Below are 19,025 nucleotides of genomic sequence, written 5' to 3' on the forward strand. Positions count from 1 at the left end.
GGTTAGTGATTGATGGGAATGGTTGGACTCGATGATCCGTTGGGTCTTTTCCAACCTGGTGATTCTATGATTCAGGACTGGGAATTCCCATTGCCTGCCCTGGTGCCAGCCCTGGGTGCAGGCTGAGCTGTAGCGGAGGCAGAGGAGCTGCTGCCCCTGCTCCGAGGTGAGGGCTTGGGAGCGTCAAACGCCGTCATTCTGCCTTTATTGGAGTATCCACATCTCATTCAACAAAAACAGGCTTTTTAAAAATAAAGTGCCCAGTGGAGCTAGGCCTTTGGATAGATAAATGCATTTCTGTAACGCCGTCGTACCACAATACAGCGAGTGAACAGGAGCTTTCCCTGGACTGGAGGTCATCTGCAGGACCAACACTTCGTAGGGAGAAGTAACAAACTACAGACCACGTACCACGACACGCGGAACGTAAACACCTGGCAGGAGCTTCCGTTTGGGTTTTTTATACAAACCGATCGAATAAAAAAATCCAAGTGGTAGTAGAATATCCAGCAACAAAAAAACCAAACCAAACCAACGAACGAAAACCAATGGTAGAAAGGATTTCGTACCTGATTGTGTGAAAGCAGCATCTTGGCAAAGTGCAGTGGCATCATGCGCGGCAGCGGCAGCCGTCGCCGGCACGGTGAGGGTATTGCTCGGCGTGCCCCAGGCTGTGCCCCGGGGCTGGGTATTGCGTGGCTACCGTGTTGGGGCTTTGGCTAAGCGAGCAAAGCAGCGGGCAAGCTACGCGCGGGCATCGCTAACGGGGCAGTGGCAGCAGCTCCCGGCACGCTCCCCTGTGGATGGGAGGCTGGGCTCCCCGGTTGTGGGGCTCCGTGGTTGTGGGGCTCCCTGGTCATGGGGCTCCCCGGTTGTGGGGCTCCCTGCTGGAGGCAGGGCAGGATTTGGCAGCTGGTGGGAGGCAGCAGCCCAGCCCCTGGCACGGAGGCTACTGGGGTGCCCGGGGTAAGCGGGGCTGGGGCTCGGTGGGTCACGGCCGCGTTCCGGGGCCGGCTCGGTGGCGGCAGCGGGGAGGAGCTGGCGGTCGGTGCCCCCCGGGGCTGGTTCGGAGGCGGGTGTTGGCAGTTGAGGTGTTCTCGGCCCTTTGGTCCCGCGGCACTCGCTCGTAGCCGGGTGGCTCCCAGGGCTGCGGGGGCTGCGAGCCCATCCCACCCCCCGTGGCTGTGCTAGTCGCCTTTGTCCTCCTCCAGGATCTGGGGCAGGTTCTGGTCCTTGCGTGCCGACAGCGGTTTGGCGGCGCTGCCGTAGTCCTGGATGGCTTTGGGTTCGTTGGTGTGGTAGGACCCCTTGTAGCGGTGGTGGTAGAAGTAGAGCAGCCCCAGCAGCACGCCCAGCAGCAGGAGCAGGAAGATGATGACTGCGAGGGAGAGGGGGAGGTGGTGAGGGGCCGGGGGGGGCACAGGGATAGGGGAGGGATGGAGGGAACCCCATCCAGGCGCTTCACTTACACCCGATGATGATCGCGATCCAGCCGTCGTCGTGCACGTGGGGGAACTCTGTGAAGAGAGCAGGTGGCTGAGACTGGGTTGCGGTGGTGCTGGAGCATCCTCTCTGCCACAGCCGCTTGCTGGAGGGGCTCCTTCCCCACTGGGGTCCCACCGCAGCACCTACCTGTGCCCATGTACCAGGGGTCCATCTCGGGTGGGATGAGGATGGTGGTGAGGGGGAGCATGGAGGCGCAGCTCGACTCCACCAGCTCCCCCCGGATGCTGTAGGGCCGCACGACGCTGGTGGGGCGGAAGATGGCTTTGAGGGGGACCAGGGTGTTGAACTTCACCCCCGAGAGGCAACCTGCGAAGCCGGGCGTGTTGTAACGCTGGATCTCAGGGTCGATCGCGCCAGTCTCTGCAGGAGCACAGGAGAAGGTTTGTCCCCAAAGGACCATGCGGGGCAGAGGAGACCCCAGTGCCTGCGGGGCTCCCAGCGTGGGAGGGAGCGGCCGAGGGCAGGACCCAGCTCACCCATCACGCGCCCCAGGTACAAGTTTTTGGGCGAGTCCAGCTTGCTGTCCACAAAGAGGGAGAACTGCTGCTCCATGACGGGGAGATAGTCCACCTAGGAGGCAGGCGCACGGCATCAGGAGGCTCCTCCATCTCCTGCCACCCCCACAGACCCCCCAGAGCCCCGTCAGAGAGGAGACCCCCGGCTCTGTACCTGAGTGTACAACGTGCGGTGCAGGCGGGTGATGTTGACGCGATGGGGCCTCCCATCTGTCACGGGTTTGGTGGTGAGGGCAAAGACGTAGGGGCTGGTGCCCAGCTGGTAACGCAGCTGCAGGCTCCCTGTGGGCAGAGCAGGGCTGTCAGCAGTGCCAGGGCTCTCGGGGGGCGGGGGGAGCCCCTCCTCTGCAGGGCTGGCAACTGGCTTCAGGGCTGAAAAGCGTGGGAAGGATGCGGATCTGTTAGAGCGAGGCCAAAGGAGCCCATGAAGGTGATCAAAAGGCTGGAACATCTCCCATCCAAGGACAGTCTGGGAGAGTTGGGGTTGTTGAGCCTGGACAAGGCTCCAGGGAGAACTTAAGAGCAGCTTCCAGGACTGAAAGAGGCTCTGGGAAAGCTGGGGAGGGGCTCTTGATCAGGGAGGGCAGGAATAGGATGAGGGGGTATGGTTTTAAGCTGAAATGAGATTTTAGGAAGAAATGTTTTGCTGTGAGGGTGGGGAGGCCCTGGCCCAGGTTGCCCAGAGCAGTGGTGGCTGCCCCATCCCTGGAGGGGTTCAAGGCCAGGTTGGATGGGGCTTGGAGCCTCTGATCCAGTGGGAGGTGTCCCTGCCCATGGCAGGAGGGTTGGAACTGGATGGGCTTTGAGGTCCCTTCCAACTCAAACCATTCTATGATGAAAGGCATCCCATGCAGCTCCAGTGCTCAGGGAAAACCCCGTAGGCTCTGGGTGAGCCCTGGGGTGAGGAGCCCTGCTCTCACCATCGTCCTTGATGAGCACAGCCATGTAGTCCTTGACAAAGGTGCTGACGTAGAGCAGCACGGCAGGCGCCGAGGTGGTGCTGAAGCTGAAGCTGACCTCCTCGCTGGTGAGGTTGTAGCCGGGCAGGGGCTGCCAGGGGCTGCTGACGATGCTGGCGAACTCGCGGGCGGCATAGAGCGACATGGGCAGGATGTTGTACCGCACCCAGGCGCCCTCCTCAAAGTACCCACCGATGTCTGCAGGAGGAATCATAGAATCACCAGGTTGGAGAAGACCTTTGAGATTATCAAGCCCAACCATACCTGTCCACTACTAAATCAAAGAATCATAGAATCACCAGGTTGGAAAAGACCCACCAGATCATCGAGTCCAACCATTCCCATCAATCACTAACCCATGTCCCTCAGCACCTCATCCACCCGTCCCTTAAACCCCTCCAGGGAAAGTGACTCAACCCCCTCCCTGGGCAGCCTCTGCCACTGCCCAATGACCCTTCCTGTGAAATATTTTTTCCTGATGTCCAGCCTGAACCTCCCCTGGTGGAGCTTGAGGCCATTCCCTCTCGTCCTGTCCCCTGTCACTTGGGAGAAGAGCCCAGCTCCCTCCTCTCCACAACCTCCTCTCAGAGAGTTGCAGAGAGCAATGAGGTCTCCCCTCAGCCTCCTCTTCTCCAGGCTAAACACCCCCAGCTCTCTCAACTGCTTCTTGTAAGACTTGTTCTCCAGCCCCCTAAGCACTTCATCTCCCTGTCTTTAAAGCACCTCTGGGGATGAGGACTCCACCACCGCCCTGGGCAGCTGTTCCAGTGCTTGAGAACCCTTTCAGTGAAGAAGTTTTTCCTCCTGTCCAATCTGAACCTGCCCTGGCGCTGGTTGAGGGCTGTGAGTTGATGGGAGCATTGGCTCCTCTCCCCAATCCCAGCCCTGGGAAGGCTTCACCCTTGGTGTGGGCAGGCGCAGTCGCTCACCATGGTTGCAGAAGGGTCCCTCAAAGGCCGAGATGCTGCAGTTGCAGCTGTAGTGGCTGTAGCGCTCGACGCAGAGCCCGCTGTTCTGGCAGGGCACCGGTGGGTCCAGGCAGTGGCCGGTGCAGTTGACCCTCACTCCCTCCGTCTCGTTGGCTTTGCCCTCCAGGTTGAGCGTCACCCCGTTCATCCGCAGCCCCCGCAGGCACCCCAGGAACGGGCGCATCTTGTGCTCCGCCGCGCCTGTGGTGGGACCAAGGCTCAGCGTCCTGCTGCGCTTGGGGACCTGGGGACCTGGGGACGCGGCTGGGGGCTCTCACCGACATAGAGGGGTCTGTCGAATTCCAAGCGGACAAAGCTCTGCGGAGGAGCCTGTCGCACCACCCAGGGCAGCTTGTCCACCCGCAGCCGCGCCAGCTTGACGTTGAGCTCAGCCTTCACCTGGTGCCACTCGTCATCGTTCCAGGGCACTGCTGAACGCACCGTCAGGTTCTCATCCCCGTTCCCGATGTCGTAGGCGAACACCACATCCCTGGTGGCTGCAGGGACCTGGTGTCAGGAGGAGCCCCTGGTCCCACCCCTTACACCCCCACACCTCTCTCCTGCCCCTACTGTTGAGTTCGACGCGGATGTAGTTTCGAGTGCCGGGGTTCTCCAGGAAAACGCCGGATAGGGCAGTGGTCTTGAAGTAGAAGGAGATGTCGAGGCTGTGGTTGGCCTGGAAGGTGGGGAAGAGCAGGGCTGCGCCCCGGTTGAAGGAGACGGTGTTCCAGGTGTTGCCTGTGGGGAGCAGGAGGGGTGGTGAGAGATGGGCGTGGACCCTCCACAGGCATTAGACCCTCCATGGACATGGGATCTCCATGGGGATGGGACCCCTGTGGGCACAGGTCCTCTGCAGGCAGGGGAACCACCGTGGGTCCGGTCACTCACGGTCTCCATAGCACCGCAGGGGCCCCAACAGGAACTGGGCTTCAGAACCAGTTCGATTGGTGTCTCCAACCACAACCTGGGTGACGGGCAGGTGGTCCACGAAGGTCAGCAGACCCTTGTCCGTCCTCCTGCAAATGGTGCGAGCGTTGGAGGGGCTGTGAGGGGCTTTGCCAGCCTGCGACCCGTCCTGAGACCTCTCAAATCCCGTGTGCCCGCAGCCCCGTCCTGCAGCCCCCGTTGTCTCACCACAGCGCGTGGTCAGCGTCGCAGTTGCAGAAGTAGTTGGGGTCAGCGCAGTTCTTGTCCAGCCCACAGGCGCAGCGCTGGATACCCGGCCGTGAGCCCCCCCAATAATAGTGCCTCTCGTCGTGCCGGCCCATCCAGAAGCTGAAGGGCAACCCAGCTGCGGGCACAGGGGAGGGTGAGGACGTGGTTCCACCGTACGGTGCCCTGGCACAGCCCCCTGGCACAGCCCCGCTCCACCCGGCGCTCACAGGGGGTGTTGAGCAGGCGGGAGTTGTAGCAGTGGAACTCAATGCGCTGCTCGCAGTACTCGGAGGCGTTTGCCAGGGCTGAGACCTCAGCCCAAGAGGCGTTCCAGTACTCCACAGCCCCCAGGTAGGGCTGGTCCACGCTGGAGCCCGTCACTCGTGTGGCATAGTGCCGGTTGTGCCGGATGATGGTCCACGCCCGGTCCTCTGCGGACGGGAAGGGGCTGTTAGGGCTGGTCCTCATGGACATCCCTGCTCCCTCCGTCCTGCTTTGCCCCCAGTGCTGGTCCCGGGGGCACCAGGCAGAGGGTCTCCTGCTCCCTCCTGCCTCCCCCACCTCGGATGTCACAGTACACGGTGAAGGGCTTGAGGGGCCCGCTGCCATCCGGGTCGATGGTGTAGTTCCCCGAGGTTTTCCCGCTGACCCGGTAAGCATCGCATGATTCCTTGTAAAGGGCTGGAAGAGAGAAACAGGGCTGGGGTTCAGCGGGAGGAGGCACCGGTCCCATCCTGCCCCCCACCACCAAGACCCTGGGCTCACATTTGTGGCAGGTCTCGCCTTTGTACCCCGTCAGGTCGCAGATGCACATGAAGTCATCCCAGGACTGGATGCAGCGGCTGTCGTGCTCGCACAGGTTTGGGGTGCACCTGAGGGCACAGAAGGCTCCTGTCCCGGCACCGGCACAGCCCTCCAGCCCCAGCCTGCTCGCAGCTGGCACCCGTGTCCTGACCGGTACCTGTCCGTGATGCCGCAGACGTTGAAGAAGACGTTGAAGTACTCTGCCAGCCGGCGGTGCACCAGCAGCTCCACGTCCACAGGCTGCATGTCCACGTTCAGCATCTGCAGGCAGCCGTGGAAGGCCGTCTGGTTGGACCGGCAGCCGGTAACCGAGGCTGGTTTGGGGCAGCCTGCAAGGCACAGTGGGGTGAGCGGCCCTCGGGCATCTATTGGCCCCGGTCCCCGTCTCGTTGCCCACCTCCAAAGAAGTACTGGCTGCCGGTGCGGAGCTGGAAGGGATGCGCCACCCGGAACTCGGCACCATCGTCATCGTCGATGGTCACCACGGCCGAGCCATCCCGCGCCACCAGCTGCACCGAGTGCCAGAAGCCATCGTTCAGGCGATGCCCTGAGTGGGGAGAGGAGGGTGCGTGGGGAGGCATCACTCCTCAACTGGCCCCCAGCCCCGTGCCGGTTCCCCAGCCCACCTGCAGCAAACTCAAGCTTCTTCTTGCCAGGCTGGGCAATGGAGACATTGATCTGCCCCTCGCTCAGCACCACCTCGAGGGAGCCCAGGTTGTCAGTGAAACTGGTGTAGAGCAGGAGCCCGGCAGTGTCCCAGGAGCGGAATCGGAAGCTGACGGACAGGCGGTTCCTCCGTGGGATGCCCGGCACCCTCACGTAGTTGTTGATGCCAGCAAAAGTGATGGGGGTGGTCAGCTGGTCCTGGCAGTAGTGACCCACTCTGCCCTGAGGGTGACCGTGGGAGGTGGTGAAGAAGAGGATGCTCTGGTGGCAGGCAGAGCCCGCCCCCCATTCCCACAACCCCATCCCTGATCGTTCCCGCTCGATCCCACTGCCTGCGGGTCCCCCAGGCCAGGGATGACCTCGTACGGTCAATGTGGTGCCGCTTGGATGAGCAGAGCCACTGCCCAGCCTCGTGTCACCCCGCCGCGGAGGCGGGGAACACGGCCCCAGGGCAAGGGTCACCCCTCAGCAGGGCTGAGGACCTGGGTCTCCTACAGAAAAAGGGTCCCCCCACCGCAGGGACAGGACGCCTGGGGAAGGGGCTGCCCCTGGGGCTGGACCTCGAAGCGGATGTTGGGTCTCCGGTGCCGAGCCAGGTCAGCGATGTTGACCCCGTTGAAGATGATGTTCTCCACGCAGCCCCGGAAGTTTTGCCGGTAGGTGAGATGCTGTTTATCCTGGTCGATCACCCCACCAAAGAAGAGCTGGGAGGCAGAGGGAGGAGGTCAGCCCTTCACCAGAGGGCACCGTAAGTCGGGGTCCTGGCAGCTCTCCACCTGCTGCACCCACCTCGGTGTCCAAGTCGAGCTGGTTGAAGGTGCCACGGCAGCGGAAGCGCTTGACTTCCCCATCCAACGTCAAGTTGACGTGGTGGCCGAGGCGCTCGATGTGCAGCGAGTGCCAGTGCTGGTCATCCAGGAGGCTGCCCACTGCCACCGTCGTGTGGCCTTCGCTGGCGTGCAGTGGGCTGCTGCCTGGGGAGGGGCAGCCTCAGCTGGTGCCCCTTGTCCCCATGTCCCCCCGACCTCCTGGTCCCAGCTCACCTAAGCTGATGTGCAGGAAGAGCTGGGCTTGCTTGAGCTCCACCGTGATGTAGTCGCCCTGTGAGCCCTCCCCGTGCATCAGCACCCCATCCTGCTCCAGCGTCTTGAAGTTGAAGGAGATATCGTCCTCGAAGGTGCTGATCTTCTTGGCCCGGAAGCGGTAGGAGATGGCATCATCCCCATCAAAGTAGAGCACGTGGGATCCTAGGGAGAGCAGAGCGGCCCCAGTGTCACTGCCCACAGCGGCAGTGACCCTGGCACGGGTAATGCTCCTTTCTGCTGTGATTTATGCCAGAGATAGTGACTGCAGACTGCTTGGAGATAACCCCTTCTAGAAAAGGCTTTTCCAAGCCAGGGTCTCCCCATCCCCACAACCCCATCCCTGATCGTCCCTGTTCGATCCCATTGCCTGCTGGAGCCCCCAGACCAGGTACTCAATGGCCTCAAGCTCCACCAGGGGAGGTTCAGGCTGAACATTAGGAAAAAAATTTTCACAGAAAGGGTCATTGGTCCCTGGCAGAGGCTGCCCAGGGAGGGGGTTGAGTCACCTTCCCTGGAAGGGTTTAAGGGACAGGTGGACGAGGTGCTGAGGGACATGGGTTAGTGATTGATGGGAATGGTTGGACTCGATGATCCGGTAGGTCTCTTCCAACCTGGTGATTCTATGATTCTATGATACTCACGGTAAGGGCAGCCATAGAGCCCCAGGCGCACTCCGATCTTCCCGCGTGGGTTCCAGGCCACTGGGATGATGCGGATGTAGCGTGCGAGGATGGGGTAGTGCAGGTCGTGCCGCACCACCCCGCTCTCGTTCACGTTCCCGAAGAATGTCTACGGATGAAGGGACACCATCAACACCTCAATCTGGGCTGGGGGGTCTCTACTCCCCCCCGAAGGGCCCCCCCACAAGAAGGATTCCCCCAGCAGAGCCTACCCAGTTGCTGCCCTGCTGGAAGAAGGGTTTCCAGCTGGTGGGGTGATCTCCGTAGAGCACAATGTAGCGTGTCAGCCAGTCGTAAGTGTTGAACGTCCCCTGCGTGGCCACCGCATTGATCTGATGCTTTTGCATCAGGTCGATCTGGAGCCAGGGCTGCTTGTCCCGGGGGTCGGGGGACCAGCCGCTGGTGCCTGTTGTGGGGGGATGGCTCAGCTGGCCCCACAGCCTGGCACCCAGCAGCTCCAGGCTGAGCAGGGGCTGCTTGCTCAGCCCCCACCACAGCACCTCACTCTTGGGGTGCAGCTGGAGGGCTGTGGGGCTCTCCCCCAACACTGGGGATTCTAAGGGCACCACAGTGGGTACCGGAGAACCCCTCAGCCTCACACAAGGCAAGGGAACCCCCTGCCCATGCCCCCCTGCTCCATCTGCACGCCAGTCCAGGGGCGAACTCACTGTGGAGCCGGGCAAAGCTGGCCGAGTAGAAGATGTTGTATCTGGAGGAAGCACCGATGGATGAGGAGTAGAGGGAAGAGACGAGCTCATCGTAGCAGGGTCCTGTCGGGAGAGTGGGGCTAAGCCTGGGGCTCTGGACTGGGCAGTGTCCTCACAGCAGCACTCCTAGCTCAACCCCGTGGACCCTGCTGGCCCTGCAGGATCTGGAGAACTTGGGTACCCTATGGCCCGAGGATCCTGTAGCCCCTTTAGACCCTGTGGGCTCTGGAGACCATGTAGGCTTTGGGGGTTCTGGGGGCTCTGGGGGATGTAGGGACACTGTGGGCTCTGGGGACCCTGCAAGTTCTGGGGGCTTTGGGGACCCTGTGGACTCTGAGAACCCTGTGGCTTTTGCAGGCTCTGGGGGCCCCAGTGGTTCTGGAGAGCCTGGGGGCTCTGGGGACCCTGGGGATTCCATGGGCTCTGGGGGTTCTGCAGACCTGTGGGCTCTGGGGACCTTGGGGGCTCTGAGGACCCTACAAACCCTATGGGATCTGGGGACTCTACAGACCCTGAGGACCTCGTAGCCCCTATGGACTGTGGAGACCCTGCAGACTCTGATAATCCTGTGGCCTCTGCAAGTTCTGGGGACCCTGTGGGCTCTGGGGACCCTGTGGATCCCATGGGCTCTGTGGGTTCTGCAGACCCTGGTGGCTCTGGGGACCCTGGTGGTTCTGGGGACCTTGGGGTCTCTGGGGACCCTGTGGGCTTCAGGGTCCCTGGTGGTTCTGGGGACTCTGTGGGCTCTGGGGACTTTGGGGGCTTTGAGGACTCTGGTGATTCAGGGGATCCTGGTGGCTCTGGAGACCCTGGTGGCTCTGAGAACCCTTGTGGTTCTGGGGACCTTGGGGGCTCTGGGGACCTTGGGGGCTCTGGGGAGCCTGAGGACCTCGTGCCCCCTGTGAGCTCTGGGGACCCTGGTGGTTCTGGTGACCTTGGGGGCTCTGGGGACCTTGAGGACCTCGTGGTCCCTGTGGGCTCTGGGGACCCTGGTGTCCGCGCATCCCCTGCATCCCCTGCCCCCGGCCCGGGGCGCGGCCGCCCCGCTCTCGCCCTCCCCGCACTGCAGCGGAGCGGACACACCCCTGCGGGCCCCGGCTCCGCACCGGCCGCCTCCGCGCTGCCGCGGGCGCCGCGACCCCCGCCGGGGCAGAGCGCCCCCCGGCCAGACCCTCGCGGCACCTGCGGAGGCGGCTCCGGCGGGGCCGCTGTCCCCAGCCCCTCGCAGGGTCCCCCCGGCCGGGAGCCCACGAACGTTTGCTGCATCCCCGGCCCTCCCTGCAGGGACGCGGGCAGCCGCGCTGCTCCCCTGCTGCATCACCCTCTGCTGCATCACCCCCTGCCAGCATCTCCCCCTGCCAGCATCTCCCCCTGCCAGTATTACCCCCTGCCAGCATCTCCCCCTGCCAGCATCCCTGCCTGCATCCCCCCTGCCTGCATCCCTGTCTGCACCCCTGCCTGCATCCCTTCCTGCATGTCCCCCTGCCAGCATCCTCTGCTTGCATCCCCTCCACCTGCATCTGCCCCTTCCAGCATCTCCCCCTGCCAGGATCTGCCTGCATCTATCCCTGCCTGCATCTGCCCCTTCCAGCATTTCCCCCTGTCAGCATCTGCCTGCGTCTACCCCTGCCTGTATCTCCCCACTACCCGCGTCCCTGCCTGCATCCCCACTGCCTGTACCCCTTCTTGCCTGCATCCCTGCCTGCATGTCCCCCTGCCAGCACCTTCTGCTTGCATCCCCCCGCCTGCATCTGCCTGCATCTATCCCTGCCTGCATCTCCCCTCTGCCTGCATCCCCTCTGCCTGCATCCCTGCCTGCATGTCCCCCTGCCAACATCCTCTGCTTGCATCCCCCCCACCTGCATCTGCCCCTTCCAGCATCTCCCTCTGCCAGGATCTGCCTGCATCTACCCCTGCCTGTATCTCCCCACTGCCTGCACCCCTGCCTGCATCCCCACCTGCCTGTATCCCCTGCCAGCATCCCTGCCTGCATCCCTACCTGCATCCCCACCTGCCTGCATCCCCTGCCAGCATCCCTGCCTGCATCCCTGCCTGCATCCCCTCCGCCTGCATCCCTGCCTGCACCCCTCCCGTCTCCCTCACCCTGCGCCTGCATCGCCCCCGTCTCCATCACCTCCCACCTGCCCCCCCGCAGCCAACGGTCCCGGGGGAGGGGGACCCCGGCTCGTAGGGGCTGCAGAGGGGAAGGCAAGTGAGCCCAGGGCCCTGCGAGTCCCTGTCCCCCCGCGCCCGGGCCTGGAATCAGCCCTCTGCAGCCGAGCATGGGTCCCGGTGTAGCCGGGGGTCTGGACACGGGGTCGAGTCGGGGGTGCTGGGGCCCGAGCCCCATCCCGATACGGATGCGGCGCTGCGGGACGGGGGGGCCGGGGCATCCCTGAGCATCCCTGGACAACCCTGAGCATCCCTGAGCATCCTTGAGCATCCTATGGCAACCCTGAGCATCCTTGGGTATCCCTGAGCATCCCGGAGGCTCCGGGTGGGTGCGGGGGGGGGGTGGGGTGGGGTGCAGCCCCAGTCCAATTCCAGGTGGGGGGAATCCCGGCCAGCCGTGTCCGGCGGTGACCTTGGAGGGATGGGGGATGGAGACCGGGGGATGGAGACCGGGGGATGCCCGGGAGGACCGGGGGTGCGGGGGCGTCGCGGAGCCGGTGCGGCGGGCAGGGTTCCGCAGTGCGGAGCGGGCTCCCCCGGGGGGGCTGCAGCCCCACTTACGTGCGAGGCAGCCGGGGCCGGGCTGGAGGAGAGCGGTGCAGGCGGCGAGCAGGAGCCCGAGGAGGCGGCGAGCGCCCATCCTGCAGCGCCCCGAGCGCCGCCGCTCCCGGTGCCGCAGCCGCGCGGCGGAGCGGGACCCGCGGCTCCGCCCAGGGGGCGGGGGGGACCGGGCTGGGAGCAGCAAAGACCCCCCCCCCCGCACCCCCAGTTACCCCCGGGACCAGCACCAGGTGCCGGTGTTCGCCTCGAGTTGCAGCCGAAGAGTGAGCTGGGGGGCTCGGAGCGGGGTGTGTGGGGCACGAGTGGGGCTGAGGGGGCATCGCGGCTCCCCATGCAGCCCCCAGCCCTGTCCCGAGCTCCCACCGGGCTGTGGGATGTGACATCCATACGTGTGGTCCCCTCTAGATGTGACCCCCCACCGATAGGACACTGCCAACCCCAAGATATGACCTTCCAGATGTGACCCCCTCAGATCTGACCCCATACGATGTTATGTCACTCCCAAACTGTGACCCCTGATGGATGTGACCCCCCTATGAATCCCCAGATGTGACCCTACTCCGAACGTGACTCCCTGGCAGATGTGACCCACCCACTGTAACCCCCCTGATGTGACTCTAACCCCAAGAGGTGACTCCCCAGATGTGACTCCCCCCCCTCCAATATGACTCCCTAACGTGACCCCCTCAGATCTGACCCCACACGATGTTATGTCACTCCCAAGACGTGACCCCTCACAGATGTGACCCCCCTATGAATCCCCAGATGTGACCTACCTCCCAACGGGACTCCCTGGCAGATGTGACCCACCTGCTCTAACCCCCTGATGTGCCACCACCCCCAAGATGCGACTCTCCAGATGTGACCCCCCCCTTCCAATGTGACCCCTCAATGTGACCCACTTAGATCTGACCTCACACAGTGTTTTATCACTCACAAGATATGACCCCTCATGGATGTGACCCCCCTGTGAATCCCCAGATGTGACCCTCCTCCCAAAGAGACTCCCTGGCAGATGTGACCCACCCGCTGTAACCCCCCTGATGTGACACCACCCCAAGATGTGAATCCCCCTTCTGATGTGACCCCCTTGCAGATGTGACCCACCTGGTGTACCCCCTCTCATTTAACCCCCCAAGATGTGTCCCACTGATGTGACCCACAGTAGACAGGACGCTCCCCTCCCCGTGTGTCCCCCCCCGCAGACGTGGCTTAGGCACCCGGCGCCCGCAGCAGGAGGGGGGGGTCAGAGCAGCAGATGTGGCAGCAGTTTGTAATCAAGCCGCAGATTAAGGCCTGCGGGTTTTGGGGTCGCCTGTGTCTCCAGTGGTGCAGAAGATGGGATTTAGCTTCTCTCTGTTCACAAACATCCCCAGACAACCACAGAGGGGATGCGAGGGTTGGGGGGGGGGGGGGCTGGCAGCCACCTGGCCTACATACGCTGCCTGCCCCACAGCCCCCACAGTGTCTGTGTCCCCCCCCATCCCAGGATGCAGCCCAGAGGGATGGAGACGCACTGCGGACCGCTGGGTCCAAGCAGGCTCTAGGTGCTGGGCAGGAGCTTGGTGTTGCTGTGCCTGGTGAGGGCACCAAGGACCCCAGGTACCACCTGGGTGGTACTGGGCTGTCACCTGCGGGCAGCGGGTGCTGAGGCTGCTTCCTGCACAAGCAGAGGCCAAGCTGGGGCTTGCAGGCGAAAGAGGAAACTGAAAACCCCAGATGCAGCCGGTGGGTGCACCAGGAGTTCTGCTACCGGGAGCTGGAGCCATCTGCTGGGTCCATGGGTGCTGGTCCTCCTGTCCCCCACACTCTCGCAGCACCTGGGGTCCATCCCCAGGAGATTTGGGGTTGTTTAGCCTGGAGAAGAGGAGGCTGAGAGGAGACCTCATTGCTCTCTACAACTCCCTGAAAGGAGGTTGTGGAGAGGAGGGAGCTGGGCTCTTCTCCCAAGTGACAGGGGACAGGACGAGAGGGAATGGCCTCAAGCTCCACCAGGGCAGGTTTAGGCTGGACATTAAGAAAAAATATTTCATTGAAAAGGTCATTTGGCACTGGCAGAGGCTGCCCAGCGAGGGGGTTGAGTCACCTTCCCTGGAGGGGTTTAAGGGATGGGTGGACGAGGTGCTGAGGGACATGGGTTAGTGATTGATGGGAATGGTTGGACTCGATGATCCGGTGGGTCTTTTCCAACCTAGCGATTCTATGATTCTATGATTCTATGATCCAGACACCCCGGGGCGATGACTGCTCTGGCCGGAGCCCCACGCCCCATCCCTGTGCTGGGTCGGGTCTGTGATGGTCCCAGCACCCTCTTCCCTCCCATTCCCCCAAGAGGAAGGGTGCAGGATGGCACCCTCAGAGCTAAAGGTCCGTAGCCAGCGTCCTTTTGCTGCAGAAAGAGCAGGGGAGAGGGACAGACCCTCCAGAAAAGAGCCCTGTTGACACTCAGGGGCCAAGGAGCCAGGTTCTCTCCAGACTGCAGCTCCTCAGCCCCACGACAGGGACAGCAGGAGGGCAAGGACAGAGCAGGGATAAGCCCCGGCAAAGGCGGCTGTAGCGAGGAGAAAGGGGAATTGAGGGATTACAGCAGAAAGCCCCTTAAAGCCGGGGATCAATTTGCTTCCCCCTGGGGAGAAGAAAGTGGGGCGTGTGCTCCACAGGAATTAATCTGCCCCTTAATGAAGAGCTGGAAATTTTGCTGTCAACAACCAGCAACGTGCCTGCCCAGCGCCATGGGGACACGAGCACAGGGGCATGGGGGCGCGAGGATGTGGGGTTGAGGGGTGCCGGAGCATGGGGGTGCAGGGCCCCCTGGGGGAGGTGGACGCTGTGGACCAGCAGCCATCAAATTCTCTGGAACCACCATGTTTCCCAGTCAGGATGAGGCATTCCTGGAACCGACGCGGCTCTTCTGCTCCCATAGGACCAGCGTCCTCCCTGCTCCCGGCACAGCGCCAGCCCAGAGCAGCCCACGCGCCTCTCGTTGGCTCCGCTCCCTCCAGCCTCCCCTCAGGCCCCATAAGGCAACCCCTGCCATGTGGCAGGAGCTGCAAACAACCCCAGGGTGGTTTGGGGTCTCCTGAATGCACTGGGTGCCCTCGGCCGGACCCCACTCCCTCTACCTGGGTTCTCCCAGCGTTGTCCCCCATCCCCCTGTGACCGGGGCTGAGCAGAGCTGCTATTTCTGTCCCCAGCACACAAGCCACAAAGTAGAAGAAGCAGGATGGGGTCCCGAGCAGGGTGGCATCTGCCTCCTTGCCTTCCTCCTGTGGGGCTGGGCTTGTGCTCTGCACCGCTCTCGGTATCGGGAGCAGCACATGTGGTCAAACCACAGGGTGCAGAACACAGAGACACCAACATCTCCAGACCCTCCAGACAGGGGAAAGGTCCTGCTGCGCGATGCAGGAGGAGGTGAGGGGCCATGGGGTGTGGGGTTTGCTGGGGGCTGGGCTGGGACCCCCTTCTCTGGCTTTCCTTGTTGCTTTTAAACGGTTCTCCTGTGGGTTTGGGCTGAAAGGCAAAGCTCCTGGGGCTGCAGGGCAGCACCCAGTGCTCCAGGTCCTTGAGGCACGGAGCAGGGAATGGGCTGGGGGAGCTTCTGGGGAGTCAACCTACCCCAGTGCTGGCTTTAGATCCCACCTATGTCCTCAGAGCCAAGAGGGATCAGGCTCAGTCATGGGGGAACGCTGACAGGAACTGGAGGGAAACTGCTGTGTGAGGCTGCTCTGAGGCAGAGCTGTGCTGAAGCCTGATCTTCATGGCTCTCCAGTGTCAGTCTGCTGCGTTGTTCCTCCACCCTGGAGCATGACTGAGAGGCTGGGAGCCAGGAGCACCAGCCACAGCTGCATGCAATGTGTGTGTGGGAAGCTCCAAGACCTCCCTGGCTGGGAGGAGGACCAGGCAGTGTGGGGCTGTGCTGGCACTAGGGTCCCCAGGGCCATATGTAGGTGGGTGGATGCTCTGGGCAGGTCTCCACGTGCACCCTTGGGATGCAGACTTGGAGTCCAGCTGCATGGGAAGACTGGGACCGGCTGAGCCCCAAGGGACATTAGGAGCAGCTTCGCCAGAGCGGGTGCACGGTTAATTCACGGGACATGGTGCTGTGCCGGGGACACCACGGCCACGGTCACGTCTCCCACCGGCTCTGCACCACAGGCGACTGCTCGGGAAGCGTGTGGTCGCTCTCATAATGACTGAGCAGAGTGAACCTGCTGTGTTGGGGTGGGTGTGAGACAAAAACCACACCGGGCTCACCGTGGCGGGGCTGGGTGGAGGAGGCTGTTCCCCAGGCCGCCGCCTCTGAGAATCCCTTGCTCAGCCTCCCTCTGCGCAGGTGACTCCCAGCCCAGCTGCGACAGAGCTGACCCTCACCACCGACTTCTACCCCTGGGACGACGGGTACACGTGGGAGGACGTGCTGCCCGAGCTCTGCGAGAAGCAGGTGGTGCAGGGCTTCGCTCGCACCTACCAGCCAGCTGTCTACTTGCTGCTCTTGCTGCTGGGCACCGTAGGGAACGGGCTGGTGCTGCTCACACACACCCGCTACCGCCGCGCACACAGCATCACCGACGTCTGCCTGCTGCACCTCGCCCTGTCTGACCTCCTGCTGCTCCTGACGCTGCCCTTCGCCATCACCGACACGCTGCAGGGCTGGTCCCCGGGCACGGCCGCCTGCAAGGCACTGCAGGGGCTCTACGCCCTCAACTTCTACAGCGGCTTCCTCTTCCTCACCTGCATAAGCGTGGACCGCTACGTGGCCATCGTGCGGGTGCCGGCTGCTTGCCGCCTGCGCCCACGGGCTCGTCGCCACGGCTGGCTGACGGCGGGGTTGGCCTGGCTGCTGGCTCTGCTGCTGGCGCTGCCCCAGTTCGTCTACGGTCAAGCGGAGCAGCACCAGGACCTCCGGCTGTGCCGCGTCGTCTTCCCCCGGGCGGTCTCGCGGGCGGCTCGAGGGGCCACCAACCTGGTGCAGGTGGTGCTGGGCTTTGCCGTGCCCTTCCTGGTAATGGTGAGCTGCTACACGGCCGTGGCTCGGACACTGCTGGCGGCTCGTGGGGCTCAGCCCCATCGGGCGCTGCGGGTGCTGCTGGCCCTCGTGCTGGTGTTTGTGGCTCTGCAGTTGCCCCACAGCCTGATGGTTCTTCTGGACACGGCTGAGCTGCTGGCCAGCTGGGAGCTGAGCTGTGCCCAGAGCCGCCGCAAGGACCTGGCGCTGCTGGTGACCGGCGGGCTGGCTTATCTGCGCTGCTGCCTCAACCCCTTGCTCTACGCCTTCTTGGGCCAGCGCTTCCGACAGGAATTGTGGCTGCTGGCAAGCGACGTTGGTTGCGTGGGACCCCTTGAGCCGCGCTGTCCCGGCTGCCCCAGTCCCCGCCAGCGGACATCGCTCTCCACCTGCCAGGATGTGGTGTAGGGATGTGGTGCCCGTAGCCTGGGCAGCCACCAGCACCCAGCACCTTGGCCCCTCTGCGCATCCCGCTGCTCCCAGGGGCAGCACCCAACAACTCACACGGTGCCCACAGCGTCCACGGAGGAGCTCTGCAGCACCCACGCTCTATGCTTAGAGCAGCACCGCGATGGGAGGGGACCCTGGGATGTCACACGTGCTCCAGGGGACACTGCTGTGTCACTTGTGCTCTGGAGACCATGCAATGTCAACATGTGCCCCGGGGGACGCTGCAATGTCACCTGTGCCCTGGGGGAAGCTGCAATGTCAGCATGTGCCCCTGGGACCCTGCAATGTCACCTGTGCTTGAGGGGACCCTGCAATGTCAAAATGTGCCCTAGAGACCCTGCAATGTCACCTGTGCTTGAGGGGACCCTGCAATGTCAACATGTGCCCCAGGGACCCTGCAATGTCACCCGTGCCCCGGGGGACTCTGCAATGTCACCTGTGCTTGAAGAGACCATGCAATGTCACCCGTGCTTGTGGGGACCTTGCAATGTCACCTGTGTTTGAGGGGACCCTGTAATGTCACCGGTGCCCAGGTGGCTGTGCGGTGCTGGTGAGCATGGGACAGCTGATGCCCACCGCGTGTCCCGGGCAAGCAGCTGCTTCCCACCCTCTCAATAAACCCGGGCGAGCCCCGGTGAGCGAGCGCCGTCTCCGTGTGTTACCGGGGGATGTTGTTGGGCCGGGAGGGGGGAGCCCCGAGCCCGCGGTGCGTGGCTGGGGGTGCCTGCAGGAGGCAGCAGAACCTTGTCCTTCACCCTGCCTGTCTCCTGCCTGCACCTTGTCTGTGCCCTCCCTGCCTGTCCCTGGTCTGTGCCCTCCCTTAGTCCCCATGGCAATGCCAGGGATGGTCCCAGATCCATGCCAGGGTTGGTCCTAGATCCGTGCCAGGGTTGGTCCTAGATCCATGCCAGGGCTGTCTAGCCCCTTGGCAATGCCAGGGTTGGTCCTAGATCCATGCCAGGGTTGGTCCTAGATCCATGCCAGGGCTGGCTGGCCCCATGGCAATGCCAGGGTTGGTCCTAGATCCATGCCAGGGTTGGCTGGCTCCATGGTAATGCCAGGGTTGGTCCCAGATCCATGCCAGGGTTGGTCCCAGGTCCATGCCAGGGTTGGTCCCAGGTCCATGCCAGGGTTGGTCCTAGAACCATGCCAGGGCTGGTTGGCCCCATGGCAATGCCAGGGTTGGTCCTAGAACCATGCAAGGGTTGGTCCTAGATCCATGCCAGGGCTGTCTGGCCCCATGGCAATGCCAGGGTTGGTCCCAGATCCATGCCAGGGCTGGCTGGCCCCATGGCAATGCCAGGGTTAGTCCTAGATCCATGCCAGGGTTGCTCCCAGACCCATGCCACCACCTCCCTGCATCCCCCAGCCAGGTGCCCGTGCCTGGTGCCCATGCCCTGCGACCCAGCCGCTCTGCCCCAGTGCCCTGCAGCCCCAGCAGCCCCGCAGCAGCGCTCAGCGCCCGGCACAGCCCCGGTGCTGGCTGTGTGGGCGGCGAGCTGGCAGCCAGTGTATCCTGCATGCGTATCCCAGCATCACGGGGCTCCTAGAGCCGGTGTTGACCCAACAGCTGTATCCCGAGCCAGGGCTGCAGCTGCTGTGCTTAACCCCTTCTGGGGTCTGCGAGCGGGGCAGGGCCCTGGCGCTGCCGTGGCACCCAGGACTTGAGGGTGCTGAGCTGCACAGCGGCACCGGCTGCGACCCCACCATGAACAAGGTGCCAGGAAGATCAGCACACCAGGCCTGCCCAGTTCCACTGTCCCCCTTCCTGTGGAGCCCCTGCCCGATCCTG

At 63.3% G+C, this 19,025-nt stretch overlaps 2 protein-coding genes across 2 annotated transcripts; one reads left to right on the forward strand and one right to left on the reverse strand.

The window, feature by feature from the left end:
• Positions 1-194: 194 nt before the first annotated feature.
• Positions 195-11,920, reverse strand: CNTNAP1 (contactin associated protein 1). The gene is made up of 24 exons (XM_069876804.1): positions 11,779-11,920; positions 9,007-9,108; positions 8,551-8,744; positions 8,300-8,447; positions 7,617-7,820; positions 7,363-7,547; positions 7,134-7,277; positions 6,534-6,795; positions 6,305-6,454; positions 6,065-6,236; positions 5,869-5,975; positions 5,665-5,784; positions 5,331-5,534; positions 5,083-5,239; positions 4,837-4,964; positions 4,519-4,686; positions 4,227-4,445; positions 3,910-4,149; positions 2,942-3,178; positions 2,176-2,303; positions 1,983-2,076; positions 1,633-1,866; positions 1,470-1,517; positions 195-1,378 (listed from the first exon to the last, which is right to left on the reverse strand). Exons 1-24 carry the CDS (start codon positions 11,855-11,857, stop codon positions 1,188-1,190), a joined length of 3,915 nt encoding a protein of 1,304 aa, XP_069732905.1. The 5' UTR covers positions 11,858-11,920; the 3' UTR covers positions 195-1,187.
• Positions 11,921-14,605: 2,685 nt separating this feature from the next.
• Positions 14,606-17,313, forward strand: CCR10 (C-C motif chemokine receptor 10). Its single transcript, XM_069876805.1, has 2 exons — positions 14,606-15,189; positions 16,112-17,313. Exons 1-2 carry the CDS (start codon positions 15,178-15,180, stop codon positions 17,189-17,191), a joined length of 1,092 nt encoding a protein of 363 aa, XP_069732906.1. The 5' UTR covers positions 14,606-15,177; the 3' UTR covers positions 17,192-17,313.
• The last annotated feature ends 1,712 nt before the right edge of the window (positions 17,314-19,025 follow it).

The sequence above is a fragment of the Phaenicophaeus curvirostris genome, chromosome 26, assembly GCF_032191515.1.
Source record: "Phaenicophaeus curvirostris isolate KB17595 chromosome 26, BPBGC_Pcur_1.0, whole genome shotgun sequence".
NCBI classification, from domain to species: domain Eukaryota; kingdom Metazoa; phylum Chordata; class Aves; order Cuculiformes; family Cuculidae; genus Phaenicophaeus; species Phaenicophaeus curvirostris.